This window comes from Anneissia japonica, unplaced genomic scaffold, assembly GCF_011630105.1.
Source record: "Anneissia japonica isolate Jap-2015-1 unplaced genomic scaffold, ASM1163010v1 scaffold211_len1577895_cov191, whole genome shotgun sequence".
NCBI lineage: Eukaryota > Metazoa > Echinodermata > Crinoidea > Comatulida > Comatulidae > Anneissia > Anneissia japonica.
The window spans coordinates 25,355-41,834 of NW_022711099.1; the positions used below are offsets into that span (position 1 = coordinate 25,355).

General features: G+C 32.6%; 1 protein-coding gene across 1 annotated transcript in view; it reads left to right on the forward strand.

The window, feature by feature from the left end:
* The window catches only part of LOC117107279, a 30,522-nt gene that overhangs the window by 6,200 nt on the left and 7,842 nt on the right, over positions 1-16,480 (forward strand). Inside the window, exons 4-7 of the mRNA XM_033248910.1 lie at positions 3,787-3,884; positions 5,780-6,020; positions 7,855-7,968; positions 11,785-11,937. Coding sequence (XP_033104801.1) covers positions 3,787-3,884; positions 5,780-6,020; positions 7,855-7,968; positions 11,785-11,937 — 606 coding nt within the window. The remainder of the gene's footprint in view (positions 1-3,786; positions 3,885-5,779; positions 6,021-7,854; positions 7,969-11,784; positions 11,938-16,480) is intronic.

Sequence of the window (16,480 nt, forward strand, 5' to 3'; positions counted from 1 at the left end):
AGTAAGGTACAGTAATACCAAAGGCTAGAGAGAAAGAGGCCTAACAGGCTGAGATCTTATCTAGGCCCCTCCTTTAACTAGGCCTAGGGTCATAGGCTGACACCAACATACTGACATTGACTGAAATTTTTTGGGGAAAAAATAGGACAAAATTGAAGCATGAAATAAAAAATATAGCGCATAAGAGAAATATTATTAAATAAATAATATACCATTCCGACGTTATTGAACTTGTCCAAACTATCATTGTAATGTAATTAATGTTAAATAATAATAATAATAATTTCAGCATTATTTACCTTGGCCTAAGCCTTGTAATGAAGAACCTACAGATACCGTACTATTAGGCCTATAAATAATAATCGCCCAAGGGGAATATCTTTTGTGTTATTTCCCCTTAAGGTCGTTTTTTTTAATTGTTCTCTAATTCCTCCATTGTCTAAGTTCCCCTTAAGGTACAGGTAATAATAATTAATAATAATAATAATAATAATAATTTCAGCATTAATTACCTTGGCCTAAGGCTTGCAATGAAGAATCTACAGATACTATTTACTAGGCCTATAAATAATAACTAGCCCAAGGGGAATATCTTTTGTGTACCATTGGTATTAACATAGTAACATCAATGTATTTTTAAAAATTAGGCAGCGACGTTCTCTCAGAAGTTGTTTTGTAGACGTTTATCTGTTGATGACCTTTTGACCTCCTGAATTCTGCAATGAGATTTTCAAGTCGATTCTGCCGAGACAGCTCGGTGCTTTTAACATTACGTTCGGTGCTTTTACATTACGTTCAGTGTTTTTACATTACGTTCGGTGCTTTTGCCGCACTTCAGCTCTTTTATCATTTAGTGCTTTTACCTTTCGACCCTTTCATCATGGTGAATCGGTGTTCGATCATTTCGAACGTTATGTTTTTATACAGTAAATCATTATTATTATCCCCGAAACTTAGAAATACCGGGTTGGTGTCCGGTGGGGTATAGTTTCATTGGTAGTTAAAATATTATGTTTTTGTTGTTTTCTTTAACTCATTTTGTTTTCAATAATTTTTTCTTTTCTAACTATGTATGGTCTATCATGGACTTCACGGATGAAAAAAACACTCATGGGTGATTCAAGTGTCTCCGTGTTTTGCATAAAGTATATTATTGTTATTATTATAGAATGTGTGTTATTAATATAATAGGCGCCCTATGACAATATAAGTAATTATTATGCATTGTTAGTTTTATTGTACATCCTCCGATATGTTTTATGTATAATGTGAAAATGTTTGATGTTGATACGTTAGATTTATTTTTCTTGCGTGATACGGTAATAAATAAAATTGTGATGTAAAAGAATATGCGGCTGTATAGTATACAACTTTGTTTCGTCACTTCTTGAAATATGTTTAAATTTTTTATTTATTTTCAATGTTGAGAATTGGTGAAAATGAAAATATTTTACATATCTTGCGCCTTGTGTTTAACCATTTCCGATATGTTTTATATACAACATGATTTTCTAATTAAATACATTTGTTGATTTCGTTTGATGTTTGAGAAGGTGACATGAATAAAAAGGGAATCATGGTTTCCCTCTCATTATTCAGAGTAACTTTCTTTTTACAGTATGTTATTTAAGCATAATACATCTTGTTTTACAGTTTAAATTATTAATAAACAATGCATGTTTTTGGATGTAGTTGTGAATCTCAACTGATAAATACAATAGAAATACTAAAAATATGGATTCAAAAAATGTTAGATTGTATTGTTCTCAATTTTTCTTAGGCATTTGACACAGCTCCCCATCAACGCATATTACATAAATCTCAGCTGTTATGGCATAAGAGACAATACACTAAATTGGATTAAATTATGGTTAGTAGGTAGATACCAATCTGTAGTGGTGGATGGTTATACATCCAATAAAACAATTGTTAAATCAGGGGTACCCCAAGGAACAGTACTTGGACCACTCATGTTTCTACTGTACATAATTGATATCTCAGAAAACATATCTGATTTGAAATTATTTGCTGACGATTGCATACTATTAAAGAGTATAAAAAATAACCAAGATTCCACCGACTTTCAAGATGATGAGAATAAAATTGTGACGATTGAATTTATTCGATTTATTAAAAAAAAATTAGGCTAGACTTATGCTTATGCTGTCACGGTTAACGTGTATTCGGGAATCTAAGAAGCAATATTTTTCAGTGGGCCTGGCCACCGAAAATAAATTCCACGCCCCCTCATATTTTGGTCACGCCCCCCCCCCCCCGGCCCCAGCCCCCCATTTTAATACTGCTAGATATGCCACTGCACTCCTCCAGCAAAGGAGGTTTGTCGCACGACAATCCCTCTTATATAAAACATGGCATGGGAGAACACCTATAGTACTCCCCAACATCAGCATGATAGAACAAAGTAGACAACTAAGATTTAAGAAGCAACAATTATTACATTCTTCGAAAACAAGTTCCCTTTTTTCCCACGTACAATAAGAGCATGGAACATATTTCACTGTCAAGCAAGCACCAACACTACAACATTTTCAAGTACGAAAAACATCTGAGACAGCACCATTACCATTGCAATACCCAAAAGTCAATATTGTGAAGTCATGGGTTTAAATTTTGAAGGGTCAACATTTCTGTACTAATAAAAATTAAAAAAATATATGTGTGTGTATGCATGTATTATTATATTTTTTTTGTGAGGGGTTACAACGGCAGCGTCGTTTTCTGTCACAGTCTAACGGCAGTAGACCTAAGGCACTAAGCCAAAGCAGAAGCTGCTGTTACATCGGATTTGCTGGTGTGTTTCTGCGTATACACACTACTGAAAGCGACGCTGCCTCATCATCAATTGTTGGAGCCCCCTCTTGAAGAAACAATCCAAATTATTTACTTTTTTGACAGAATCATTTACCAGTCAGATGTACTTTAATAAATAAATCTTTTATAAATTATAATACTTGCAAATCAATGATGCACACTGATGCATATACTGTACTCTAGTGGGGTCCTCTGTCAGTATTGATTCAGATGAGGCCTCTAAGTGTGTGAACCAATAACAACAAAGAAAAATGTGTATGTTGTCATGAGTGTCCTGGATAAGGCGTACCACTACTAGATGGAGGAATCATCATAATCATAGAATACAACAAGCACCTGTTGCTGAATTTGGATTTAGCAATGCACTTGTGACAGTCCATTTTATTGTAATGCATAGGCTATGAGTCCTGTAGTATGGAGTATGATTCCTGAATTCTAGATAATTCTAGATTTCAAAAAATAAAATACAGAATGACTCAGGTAGACAATTACCAAGTTCGTTCAAATCAAAGTGAGAATTTGAATGTTGACAGAAATAGCTGCAGGTTCATGTATTGGTGCGTAAAATATTTGGTGCCCTAGCCTACAAAGGTAAAACAATTGGGTTTTAAAACTTACCGATTTCCTTTATAGATTATACGAGCCTTCCAATTCATCCAATAGACGTAGGCCTTTCATGACTGCATACACATTTTTTTTTCTGTTGTCATCGGTTAAAGATTCCCTGTCTGCAAATTTTAAACATCAAATTACAAAATGAAATGAAATTTGTGATACACCATAGTACAGTATATCTTTTAGTTGGCTAGAAAAGTGGGACACACAACATTGAATGAAATCAAGTAATTTGGCTATAGAAATGTTGTTAAATGTAGAATGTCTGCCAATATGTTCTGTTTCACTAATAAAATGCTAATAGAAATTTCTTTTGTATAATTTCATATGGTCCAACAGCCGTTTCTGGACAAATGTGTGGGCCAGTTCAGATGCCGGCCAGTCGTGTGAACTCACCAACATCTTTTCAAGCAAACGCAAATCAACCCGAATCAGTGGTAAGTATCTCCATTGTATGCAAGTACAGTAAATCAATCTACATACAATGTTGTTCCACCTTTAGGTTATGGAAATTCGACTTTTTTACCCTCAAGGCGACAATTTTTTTTATACCTTGTTTAACCAACCCGGCACCCACAGATAAAGATTATTTTGAATAAAAATAATTTTATTTTTTGCCAATTAGTGTACGGCTGCCACAAAGAAAATTTCAAGAAAAAATGAAAGTTTTTCTTTATTTCATAACGCCTTTCGCTGAATTGAAAACTCCAAAATAAGATATGTATATTTCTTCCTAATTATTTAAATTTAAAGTATTCCCATTACTACACTATTTACATATACCAATAATATTTTATTTTTAATTTCTCCTTTGTATGGATGTTTTTAGGAAATATATTTGCTAAATAAGAAAACAAAACTTTATTTTCATTTCTTTTCCGTCGTTCTCTGATGATCTATAAAAAAAATAAATTTGCGAAACAAGGAATAAGAAAAGTCTGATCCAAGCATAAAAGAAAGTTTTTCAAATTAAAGCTACGTTCACATCAAGCCCGGATCTGGTCCGAAGTCCAGACATAAAATTGTGATTTGCTACGTTTTTTGAACGCTACGTTCACATCGCGAACGGGACATGGTTGTGCGGGTTAAGTACACATGAGTTTGATTGGTTCGAACCAACCAAGCTGATTGGATACAAATAGCTCTCAGATTCATTGGTCCGGATCCGCATTCCGAATTGGAAATCGTACGAATTTGATGTGAACGGTCCTATTCTTTACAACTGAACCTATTATTCACAATTTTTTCTACGGCTCCGGACCGGAATCTGGGCTTGATGCGAACGTAGCTTAAGGCACGCTGGAAAATAATTGAATTACCCATGGGATATCCTGAATATTGTTCTGTATTCAGGTGCATGACTGAGGTATGTATATGCTGTAGTATTGTCATCATTTTATATTATCTCACTACTGAGTTTTACACCGGTTTGTGTTTGACACCTGTCTATGATGAATAATTGTACATTTTTTGAAATATTTAGGTCTGGGAATTTAGAACTTCAAATCCACACACAAATTTGAATTGTCACAAAAATGTAATCATTTCTTCCTTGTAAATTTGTTAACTCTTCCAGAAAGTTCATTCAGATCAGTTGTTCAGTTCTTAAGATATCTGGTCTTGAACATTTCTCTTTAAATGGTCTTCATATCCACACTCTATTCCAGATCGTCAGCAAAATTAATCATTTCTTTCTGGTATGACAAACCATTCTAGAAATTTCATTCAGATCCATTGATCAGTTTTTGAGTTTATTATCTGGAACGTTAGCAGCACCTTAAATGATGCCCCACCAAAATTGAATAGTGTCCTCCTTCTGAAAAGTTTCCTGAAAATCAGAGATCAGTTTTTGAGATATCTAGTGTGGTTGTTGATGGTTTCTTTAATTGGTCTCCACACCCTACCCTGGTTCATTAGCAAAATAAAAAGGAACCTTCCATTCAATGTCAGAAATCATTTGAAAATGTAGTAAAGATAATGGTAATTTACTTAATTGTAGTGTAATTATTCGTAAATGTCTACAAAATTACAGGGTTTTTGAACTAAAGTTTTCAGAAGTCTGCATACAGACTATATCACTATCTTAACAGGTACCCATTTTACACATGGGTAGAGAGAAATAACAGCAGTGATTGATACATTGATCTTCACGGTTCAGCACACACACAGACTGTATCAGATTAGCTGACCTCTCCTCTATGTACTGTCTGAAGAGTACCTAGTACATGTGTTGCATTCTGAAAATAGTAAACACTGTAGTAATCAGGTTGTCAGTAACAGCATCATAATGTATTATACGTGATTACTATATTTTTTGTGCATGTGTTTTTAGACCATGCCTGAAACTCAACCGGCTGGAATGGGCCAGAATGCAACTCAGACGCCAACGGCTGATCCTGAAAAGCTTAAGCTAATTCAGCAGCAACTGGTTCTCCTACTGCACGCACACAAGTGCCAACGGCGGGAAAGCCAGGCCAACGGAGACATCAAGCAATGTTCGCTTCCACACTGTAGGACAATGAAAAATGTCCTCAACCACATGGAGCACTGTCATTCTGGCAAAAATTGCACAGGTAAGAAGAATGGAAATTGTAGTGTAAACTTTGACATTGAATTAAAGCCCATTTTATAGTATGTTCCCAGGGAAGTTCATATAAACTATATTTTACTGAAGTTAAATATTTGAATAATAGTGTTTCTGTTCTCAAGCAGTCATGTACAATATTCTCTACTTCTCGGAAATTTTACAGCTGTAAAGATCTGCACATAATAATAATAATAATAATCTATATTGCGCAAATTCCATAAAAGAAAAATTTAAGCGCGCATTACATTAAAATTGACAAGTATAACAAATTTACAATATAAGGTTCTTAGGAACAACTAAAAATTCTTGCAGCATAATGAATTAAGTCAAGTATATTCCATCACATTAAAAGTTTAATTTAACATAGACTACTTAGATATTTATTCTGGAGACTTAATCATTCATTGTTCTTCCTTAAGGTCCAGTTAACAGCCAAAACATGTTTTTAAATATAAAATAATATTACAAAATTATATATAAAAACCATTGAAATTTGGTAAAGCACAAGAACCAAGAAGAAAAAGTTTTATATTAAATCAATTTTTTTGGAGGAATGCAAAGTTACAGATTTTTTTGAACTGTGAGTATCTGGGAGAGGTTATTCCACAGTTAACTGAACCTTATTTGAATGTTTTTTACTTGACAGTCCTACCAGGTACCCATTACCTGGGTAACAAGAGAAGTAATGCAGATATAAAGTATCTTGACAAGGATATAAAAGTCTTCACCTCATAATAAAACTTCTGACTCCTTAATAGGAAGCTCAATGCCTTACTGTTAAGCCATGCTTCCACAAAATGAAACTCAATCCCTATTAAGCGTTTGCCTACCATGATAATAATGATATCACCTCTAAATTAAATACCTTATAACATAGAAAACTATATTAAATTGAAATATTGTTAATAATTAAAAAGGTATGTGGATAAAACTGGTAGATTAATTTAGTGATTTTAAGTTAAGTAAAAAAAAATGTTGGTGCATTTAGAACTACTCAATCCAACATCTTTTCAATGTTTGGTTCACTAAATTAGTAAAGAAATAAATATGCCACTTAATATTGAAATGAAATTTTAGAAATTATAAAAAACAGCAATATTGAAATGCCCTTGTATTTAGGATAAAATACATTCCAGAAAGACAAGGCTCAAAGCGTTCCAATTTTCTACTGAATTTCATGCTTCAGAAATTCCGAAAGCATAGTATGCATAATAAAATAGTATAGTAAATGACAAACTACTTATTAAGGTATTGGTACTTTTCATTGTTGTCCTGTTTGGAACAAAGGAATCTTTGATTCTCTATCAGTTGGGTGTTGATCTACAATATAGTAATCTTGATTTTGATATGCTTGAATACTAATTAATTACATCCTTGTTTTTGTGTGTGAACGACGGCTAGGTTCTGTGGAGTTGTTAATAGGAATTCATTGACTGTATCGTTGTTATTCACCTGAGCTTGCTTGTTGATTATCATTGTGTCAGTTAACATCAAATACTCATGAATTAAACTCATGCATATTCATGAATTTAGATTATAATACATATTCATAAATTGAACTCAGTGATCAAAAATCTTCTTAATGAATAATTTATCTGTATTCTTCTTTGAAAAAAAAAAAAAAAAAAAAAAAAAAAAAAAAAAATCATTTTTTTTTTTTTTCCAGGAGATAATACTTCTATAAGTATTTGTATGTCCTGTGTATTTGGTTCTAACTTTGTCCATATTGTTTTATTTGACAGTATTTTTATTATCATGTGTTTCTTATCATTATTCCTTTCTCTCAATTAGATAATAAAATACTATTTTTGTCTTCATAGTAACTCACTGTTCATCGTCTCGTCAGATAATCTCGCATCGGAAGTACTGTACTCGCAGTGACTGTCCTGTCTGCATACCTTTGAAAAATGCATCAGACAGATCGCGGACGCAAGGTGAGTTGTCTGGCTGATCCTCAACATTGTACACCCATTTTGTTGCATGCAGTGAGAATGTATAGAAAGACAAAATGAAGCATAGCATTGATGTTGTATAGACAGCTATGGCATAGGCTCTAGAAAATGTTGTACCCATTAATGTAGGATTGTACTTCACATTGTTCTATTTTTTTTTTTTTTTTTGGTGGGGGATGTACGTTTCAGTGGTTGGTGTTTATATTTTGTGTGTGTTTATTATTATTATTATTATGTTGATTAGTTAATAATGTTTATTTTGCAAATATCCTTGAAAACACAGTACGATACTTTTTGTGTAATTTACTCTTTTGCGAATGTAGCCAAACAGTTTTTGTGGCTACTGAAAGTAGCTACTATGCCATCGAATGGTTTGCCGAGGTAAGTGGTTGTGAATCTCGGTACCAGTCGTCACCCTTGATCACAAGCCGACTACCAATCAACGCTCATAATAATTTCTTCCGAATATTTCCAAGAAAATACGAAAGTTTACGAATGGAGGTTGTTACGACAGTTACGAAAATTACTCGACACTCAGCGGATCCTTTTTAGTTTTATGTTATGTTAGGTACCTGCCTCCACGTTTTTTTTATGTGCGATGACAAAAAAAAGTAAGTTCTTTGTAGGTAGACGATGTTTGATTTTACTGAATTTGACAATTTTAGGCCTAGGTGAGCTACTGATTTCCATGTGTTACTATTAGATAGTATTATTACTAAATGAAAATTTGTTTTTGACGTTTCATTTCAAGTCTTTTTCCGTGAGTTTCCGTTTTACTAGGCCTAAAAAATAATATGCTGATTTATCATTGGCCCGCTGGTGGACCGAAAAAATTTTTTCTTGTGCGTCGTCGACTCAAACCTTTGCTAGAACTACGCCTAAGCCTAGTAATACCATTTATAACGAACTAGATAGTAGCAGTCTGGCTTAATTATAAACTAATACTTTAGGCCAAGATGTGATTTATACAGAATCTCAAAATATTCAGCTCTTCAAGGATGGCATTCCAGGGAGAGGAGAGCCTATTCATGAGATAGGACTAGACCTAGCCCAATTTTCAGTAGTCGTTATACAAAATTATTATTGTTAATAAATAAATATAAATATATAATAAATATATGGCAAAAATATAAACATATAACAAGAAAATATGTGAATAAATTATTTAATTTTTCTATGTAATATTTATGCTATTAACTACAGTATATTAAAAATTATTAATGCATTTTATACAAATTAAAATTAATAATATAAATAAAATGTAGACAAATGTAAATACTTATATACATACATACATATAAAGAAGTAACAAATATATTACAACAATATAAATATATTAAAAACAATATATTACAGTAACATAACATATTTAAAACATTAGAATAAATATAGGCCTATATATAATATTAAAATAATAATAAATATGTTTATATATATATACATATATATATATATACATATACATATATATATAATATTATAGTAACATAAAATATTTAAAACAGAATATTGTATCTCCAGTTAAAAACAAACACAAATCAGTACTTCAAATTTAAATTACAAACCACTGCGGACAATTTTCAAGAAATTTTTTTTTCTGCTTCATATCACACTGAATTCCACAACTATTGAAAACCAGTCCAGTGAAGATGAGGGATTTTGGACCAATATTCTTTATAATAATAATAATAATAATAATAATAATAATAATAATAATAATAAGTTACATTTATATAGCGCATATTGCACATAAACTCGAACATTAAAATAAAGCAGTTGGATGAGATACCATTCCAAATTTAGAAATTTATCAACCCAAGACATTTTTTGTATTCGATTGTAAGCAACACTGAAGTCGTAACCATAAAAGCTAAGGCTATATAGCTTTCAGGAACCAAAAAGTTCAACACAAGAAATAGGCTAAAAATATTACAGAATGTATGCTGATTAATCCATCGTGTTCAGTACAGACAATATTTTGAGAAAATCTCATTCACAAAATTAAACATCCAGACTGCAGGCAAAAATGTTTGAAATGTTGAATAAGTTGTCAATTTACAAGTGATAAAAAGTTTTAAAAAATATGTTTTCTGTAATAAACTCACTTATAATTAAGATAAAAGCCTTTATTGCTATCTTGTTACAAAATCATGGATTCAGATTATATAGTTTTTAATTACTCTAAATGCTAAAAAAAAAAACAAAAAAAAAAGCCCCGTCGTGGCTCTTAAGAGTATATCATTCTTTGAGAGTAATGTTCTGTCCACACTCCTATTTACATTTATGTGACAAATGTCATGGGTGATGTGACATGTCCATATATATAGGGGTATATCACACAAAATTGTAGAATGGACAGAGCCATCCTGACAGTTAAAAGTCAGTACGTGATGGATGTCACCTCACTACTGTTTTTTTTTTGTTTTTTTTTTGTAATTGTTAATTTTCATGTTGTAATTGATAATTGTTTACATGGCAGCAAATAATTTCCTTCTGCTGAATCAACCAACCTTCACAAAATCAATGATTATATTATATATATTTAGTTGCCCTGTTGTTAAATGAGGCTGTCATTAATCCAGCTATGGGACCGAATCCACTGCCGAACTCACATAGAATACCATACTTGTGTCCAGGGTTTGTACGCGTCCTTAAATTCCTTGAATGTCCTGGAAAAGCAAATGAGCCTTTTCCAGTACTGGAAAGTCCTGGAAATTTAAGATTGTCCTTGTATGTCCTGAAAAGTTGATCATTAATTACAGTACTACAAGTTGCTTAGTAACAGTAAATTGAATGAGAAACGTTCCCACAAGTGGGTTCCCGCAATACTCTTGAGAGAATCAGGTCAAGTCTTTGTACGCCGCCAATTCAGGAATGTTATCAAAGCAGAAAGAATGTCATTACTGGAAATGGCCGACTGGCTTGTTCAGACAAACTTGTGCGATTCAGTGAATGGAGTTGTTCGCCTATGTTTTAGTAAAGGCGGTGCTTTTTTGTATATTAATTATGTTTGCATTTAATTTTAATTCAGACGTTGATAATCATAATCGTTAACTTTCTTGACATCTGCTATGATGTTATTTGCTTTCTGTCCTGTGTTATAAACAGTACAGTACTGAAATACTAAACTTTCAATCAGTTGAAAAGGTCTTGTCGCAGGTGCTCAGCCCTGTGAATTCGCTTTGGGTAATTCATCAATCTTCAGATGTGCACACTTGTTCAGCACGAATGGCCATGTTTTGGCCCTATCCAGCGCAAGGCAGTTAATTGACAATTAAAGTTCTACAGTTATTTTCTTAGTGAATGGTGTTTAAAGGGTGTTTACTGTCAGAAGTTCTTGAATTTAGGGAAAGATATTTCGTTATTTATGTTCCTGAAGTTTAAAAAATCATTGAAAAACAATGCTGGTCGGCAGCAGATCAGCGCCGGTAGGATGGTGCCATACGTTAACATTTTGCTGTAGAGTAGATTGTAAAAGTTGTGGCCTTCAACTAAGACCTAATTATAATCGACCTAAATATTAATAATAATGTCCAATAGTAACGAATAATAATAACTAATACAGTATAGTATAATGATGTGTTGAGAATAGAGCATAACCATTAAATTAATTAATAATACTGTATAGTACATCATTCGTCTATACAACATTTATAAACACCTAAATATATATGAAATGAGATGCATTAACGTCTCCGCAACGTACGCCCATCGAAGGCTATATTGTGTTACTGTATATTTTTGCTGAATCGACCATCCTTCACAAAATTAATCAATGATTATATTATATTTACTTAGCTGCCCAGTTGTTAAAGCAAGCTGCCTGTAATCCAGCTATGGGACCGAATCCACCGCCAAGCTCACATATGAACCAAACGTTGAAGTTACAGCAGGAACCTATTGCACGGACGTTGTATCGGCAAGGATTGAGAAATACAGGCATGACGCCAAGTAAATATCAAACTTAGTTTTGTTAATTAGTATTGTCTAAACTTTAGCCTCACTTTGAGAGTAATGTTCTGTCCACACTCCTATTTACATGTATGTGACAAATGTCATGGGTGATGTGACATGTCCATATACAGTACCTATATATGTGTTGAACTTTTTGGTTCCTGAAAGCTATATAGCCTTAGCTTTTATGGTTACGACTTCAGTGTTGCTTATACACTCGAATGCAAAGAATGTCTTGGGTTGATAAATTTCTAAATTTGGAATGGTATCTCATCCAACTGCTTTATTTTAATGTTTAAGTTTATGTGCAATATATGTATATTATATAAATGTAACTTATTATTATTATTATTATTATTATTATAAAGAATATTGGTCCAAAAATCCCTCATCTTCACTGGACTGGTTTTCAATAGTTGTGGAATTCTGTATATGTCAACTTCGCCACAGCTGTTCGCTGAACAACAACCCTGGACAGGCGGTAACCCACCCCGCGGCACCTAAGAACCGAGTTATTCGGGCACGCCGGTACCACAAAAGAAACTGTCACGTTTAAGCAAAGATAAGACCATTGTTGTACGCGCACATTTATGTTGCCGAGGCGAGAATTCTACTTCACTGTAGGCGATCACCCCTGCCTTACTTTACCGGTACTTCCTAATACTCGTGGGAATTCCTTTGCTTACAATCAAATTTTACATGTGTGAGAAAAACTTAATTTCCCACGAGCGTGAGAAAAAGCGACAGGTCCATCACCTCCGAATTAGAGTTTTGATAACACTTAATATACACTCAACTAACATGAAAGTAGTACAGCATATATGTTTTATAATCTGTCGTAAAATCGCCGATATTTTACTGTTAAGCTATATGTTGTGTCCTTGAAAGTTAGAAAATTTTAACCTTGAATGTCCTGGAATTGTCCTGGAAATGTGCTTGTTTAAAAACGTACGAACCCTGTGTGTCGTCACGACGCCAGGTGGCGCTCTCTGTTGTCAACAGACGTTAATTACATATATATATATATTCACAACATATACATACACAGATTATAAAAGGCAGCACTCTGAGACTAACTTTGATGTAATTTATTCAACACAGCTTTCGCTGGCAGTCAATGCCAGCTTCATCAGGTGTGTGAAGTAAAAAATTGAAAACAAAATAGAAAAGAGCTAATGCATACATAATTAGCAAAGGTCTCACAATTAACCAATTAGCAGTCGGATACAATGTAGTATATAATGATCAGACAACATATACATGTAAAAAGATATTTATACTCTTTTTATTTGATATTCACATTTATATCACTTTTTATATTTTATATCTGGTACTGCATTTTCTGGCACTTCGTGTATTTATTTGTTATCGCTTTTATCGCTTCTCCTTTTTTTTTTTTAACCTACAGTATTATAAGTCTAATCTGCCTGCTTTTTTCGTGTGCATAATTATTTTTCATTTATTTTTTATTCTTTCTACAATTCTTACATAGGCGTATTTTTTTCATATAGTACGGTCCGTCATGTGACGATGCCTGTTATAATGAATTATGCCATTGTTAAAAGTGTTGCATCATACACATATAATAATAATTTATTGGAACGTAGACTATTATAACAGTGGTACAGTCAAATGACAGTAACATTAGGATAAGTTTATTTTATTTATTTATTTATTCTGTCTTTCTACTGCATGCACTTTCAGTACTTGTGTACTGTTTTTCAAAGTGGTACAGTTTCATAAAATACAAAAGTTAAAAGAAAAGTAATTAAAAAAACATACATATATATATAGATATCATAATAAAAGTGATTAAGAATTAAAAGAGTTTTTAAAAAATATAATAGACATGTTCATGAAATTTGTTGTTGTTTCGTGTGGAAGTTCATTCCACAACTTTGTTGAACGATACAAAGAAGTTCTCTTGCCTTGACAGTTATTCCATTGTGGTACAAAAAGGTTATTATGAGATTGACTACGTGTACATTTTGAATGGGATTCGATATTAAATTTAAATTTAGATGATAAATAAGATGGTGCATACCCTTTTAAACATTTAAAAGTCATTAAGGCTGTCTGTTCATTCCACCTTACATGTAGTCGTTTCCATGCAAGTGAACTTAACATAACATCAACGGAAGTATAAATATCAACAGACAAAACAATTCTACATAATCTGTTCATTTGAACTTGTAAACAATTAGAATTTATTGAACATTGCAATTTGACCAGACACAACAACAATAATCATAAAGAGGTAATACTAAGGACTTGGCAAGCATTTTAAGAGTATAGGGTGGAAGTAGGTATTTTATACGGCGGATGACACCAATACGCTTAGACAAATTTGAAGATAATTTATTTATGTGGTCTTTCCAAGTTAGTACAGGATCAAAAGTTACACCTAAGTATTTAAAAGAATCAACTCTTTCAATAATATCACCATTCAAATTAAGTGAAATATCTTTAAATTTAGGAAGAATATAGTTTGTTCCAAATAACATTAATTTTGTTTTCTTTATATTAATAATTAATTTATTTTCATTGAACCAGTCAGCTATTTTAGTCAAACAAGAATTTAGTTCTTGTTGTAGAGTGACTGGGTCAGATGAGTTACAAAGTATAGTGGTGTCATCTGCATACATAACAACTTTACAGGACATTACATCAGGTAGAGAATTTACATAAATTAAAAATAGTAAGGGACCCAAAATAGATCCTTGTGGTGCACCAATATTGAGATTCATGAGATTAGACTGACTGGAGTTAATAAAAACCGCTTGTGATCTGTCATATATGTATGATTTAAATATAGCAGCAGTAGCTTTACTATTGTTAAAATTATTTAGTATGAAGTTGGACATATCTATTAGTGTTGTGTTGGTAGAATGGTTCTTTCTGAATCCTGATTGACATGAGTTGATTAAGTTGTTAGTAGTCAAATAATTATACAGTTGATCATGAACTGCTCTTTCTATTAATTTTGAAACTATTGGCAAAACAGAGATTAGTCTATAGTTGCTTGGTTCAGCTTTATCACCATCTTTGTAAATTGGGGTTATTTTGGCTTTTTTCCATTCTGAGGGGAAGATTGAAGAAAACAAAGATAAATTACATATAAATGCAAGAGAATCACAAATCACTGGTGCCGCCAGTTTCAATAATTTACAATCAAGTTCATCAAAACCTGAAGCCTTATTGCAAGAAAGTTTACAAATTTCATCAAATATATAATCAGGTGTAATAAAATCAAATTCAAATTTACTGTTAATTTTAACTTTAAAATCAGAGTTAGTACTAGAGGGATTATTTGAAATTTTAGAGGTAAGTTTATTACCAATTGAGGTAAAGTGCTCATTTAATTTATTAGTTTATTAGATCACCCAGTTGATCAAAATAGCCTTTGCGTAGGGTTTGATAATCATCACCTTATCGCGTTGAAGTGAATTCAAAGAGTATTTAGTTTGTGTGAATGTAGAGAAAGTTGTGGGTGCAGACTCATAGTCCTTTTTAATAAACAAAAAGGTGATATTATTATACTTCAGTAGGTATACATTTTTTAAACATTGTACAAATGTGCCTATTACAGATGCTTCTACCATGCATGACCCATTGAAAATGGTATGGTCTTATTATCAGATCTGAAACCATGGGCCTAGCAGAATATTGTCATTTATATACTGTCATAACTACTATATTTGTTATGTAATTACATTAAAAATACATCTACACATTCACCTTGCACAAACTAAAAATAAAAACAATATTTTATGATAATGCAAATAACATTCTAAATTTTAACTCCAAATTTAAGCTCCTTCTGCTCGACAATACAGTCGAATACTCGTTTGCCATTCTAAAGCATTGGCTTCTAAACTGACTTGCTACTAATTGATTCTTACAAAAATAACATGTCAGACATCATTTATTAACCAATCAATATGATCTTTACATATGTTGTAGGTAATAAATAAAGCTACATGTTGCCACAACAATGCCGAAAATCGGTGCAATATCAGCGGAGCTACTACAAAAAAACTTCCGGCGGTTCACCACATTTCTGCTAAAACAGGTTTTACACGGAAAAATTTGAATAACCACGGTTACAAAATTTAAAAGTCTGACAAGATTTGGCAATCTTATGGATTCAAATTAAGATTACTAAAACTGTTATCGGACAAGTAGAAGTAAAGTTATGAAGAGAAATGTGCGAAAAAATAGCGAAAACAGCTGAAAATCGAACGTTTCGAATTAAATTAAATTAAATGAATTCGCGACGATCAAATTTATCCTAACGAAAGAGCACGTTACAATACAGAATAAATTGTATCCTAGCAACTTAACTAACTGATATTATACCCCAAGGATGCAAAGGTCAGAAAGCCCCTGTGTGATCAAGTAACTCTGCTCCTGTTACACTGGGTACTTATTGGTCAGTGGGTTATTGAAAAGCACACTTATGGGCGGTGACAAAGTTTAGTAATTGAGAGAGTCTCCTTAAAATGGTCGCTGTAAAAACGATTATACAATCACATCAGTT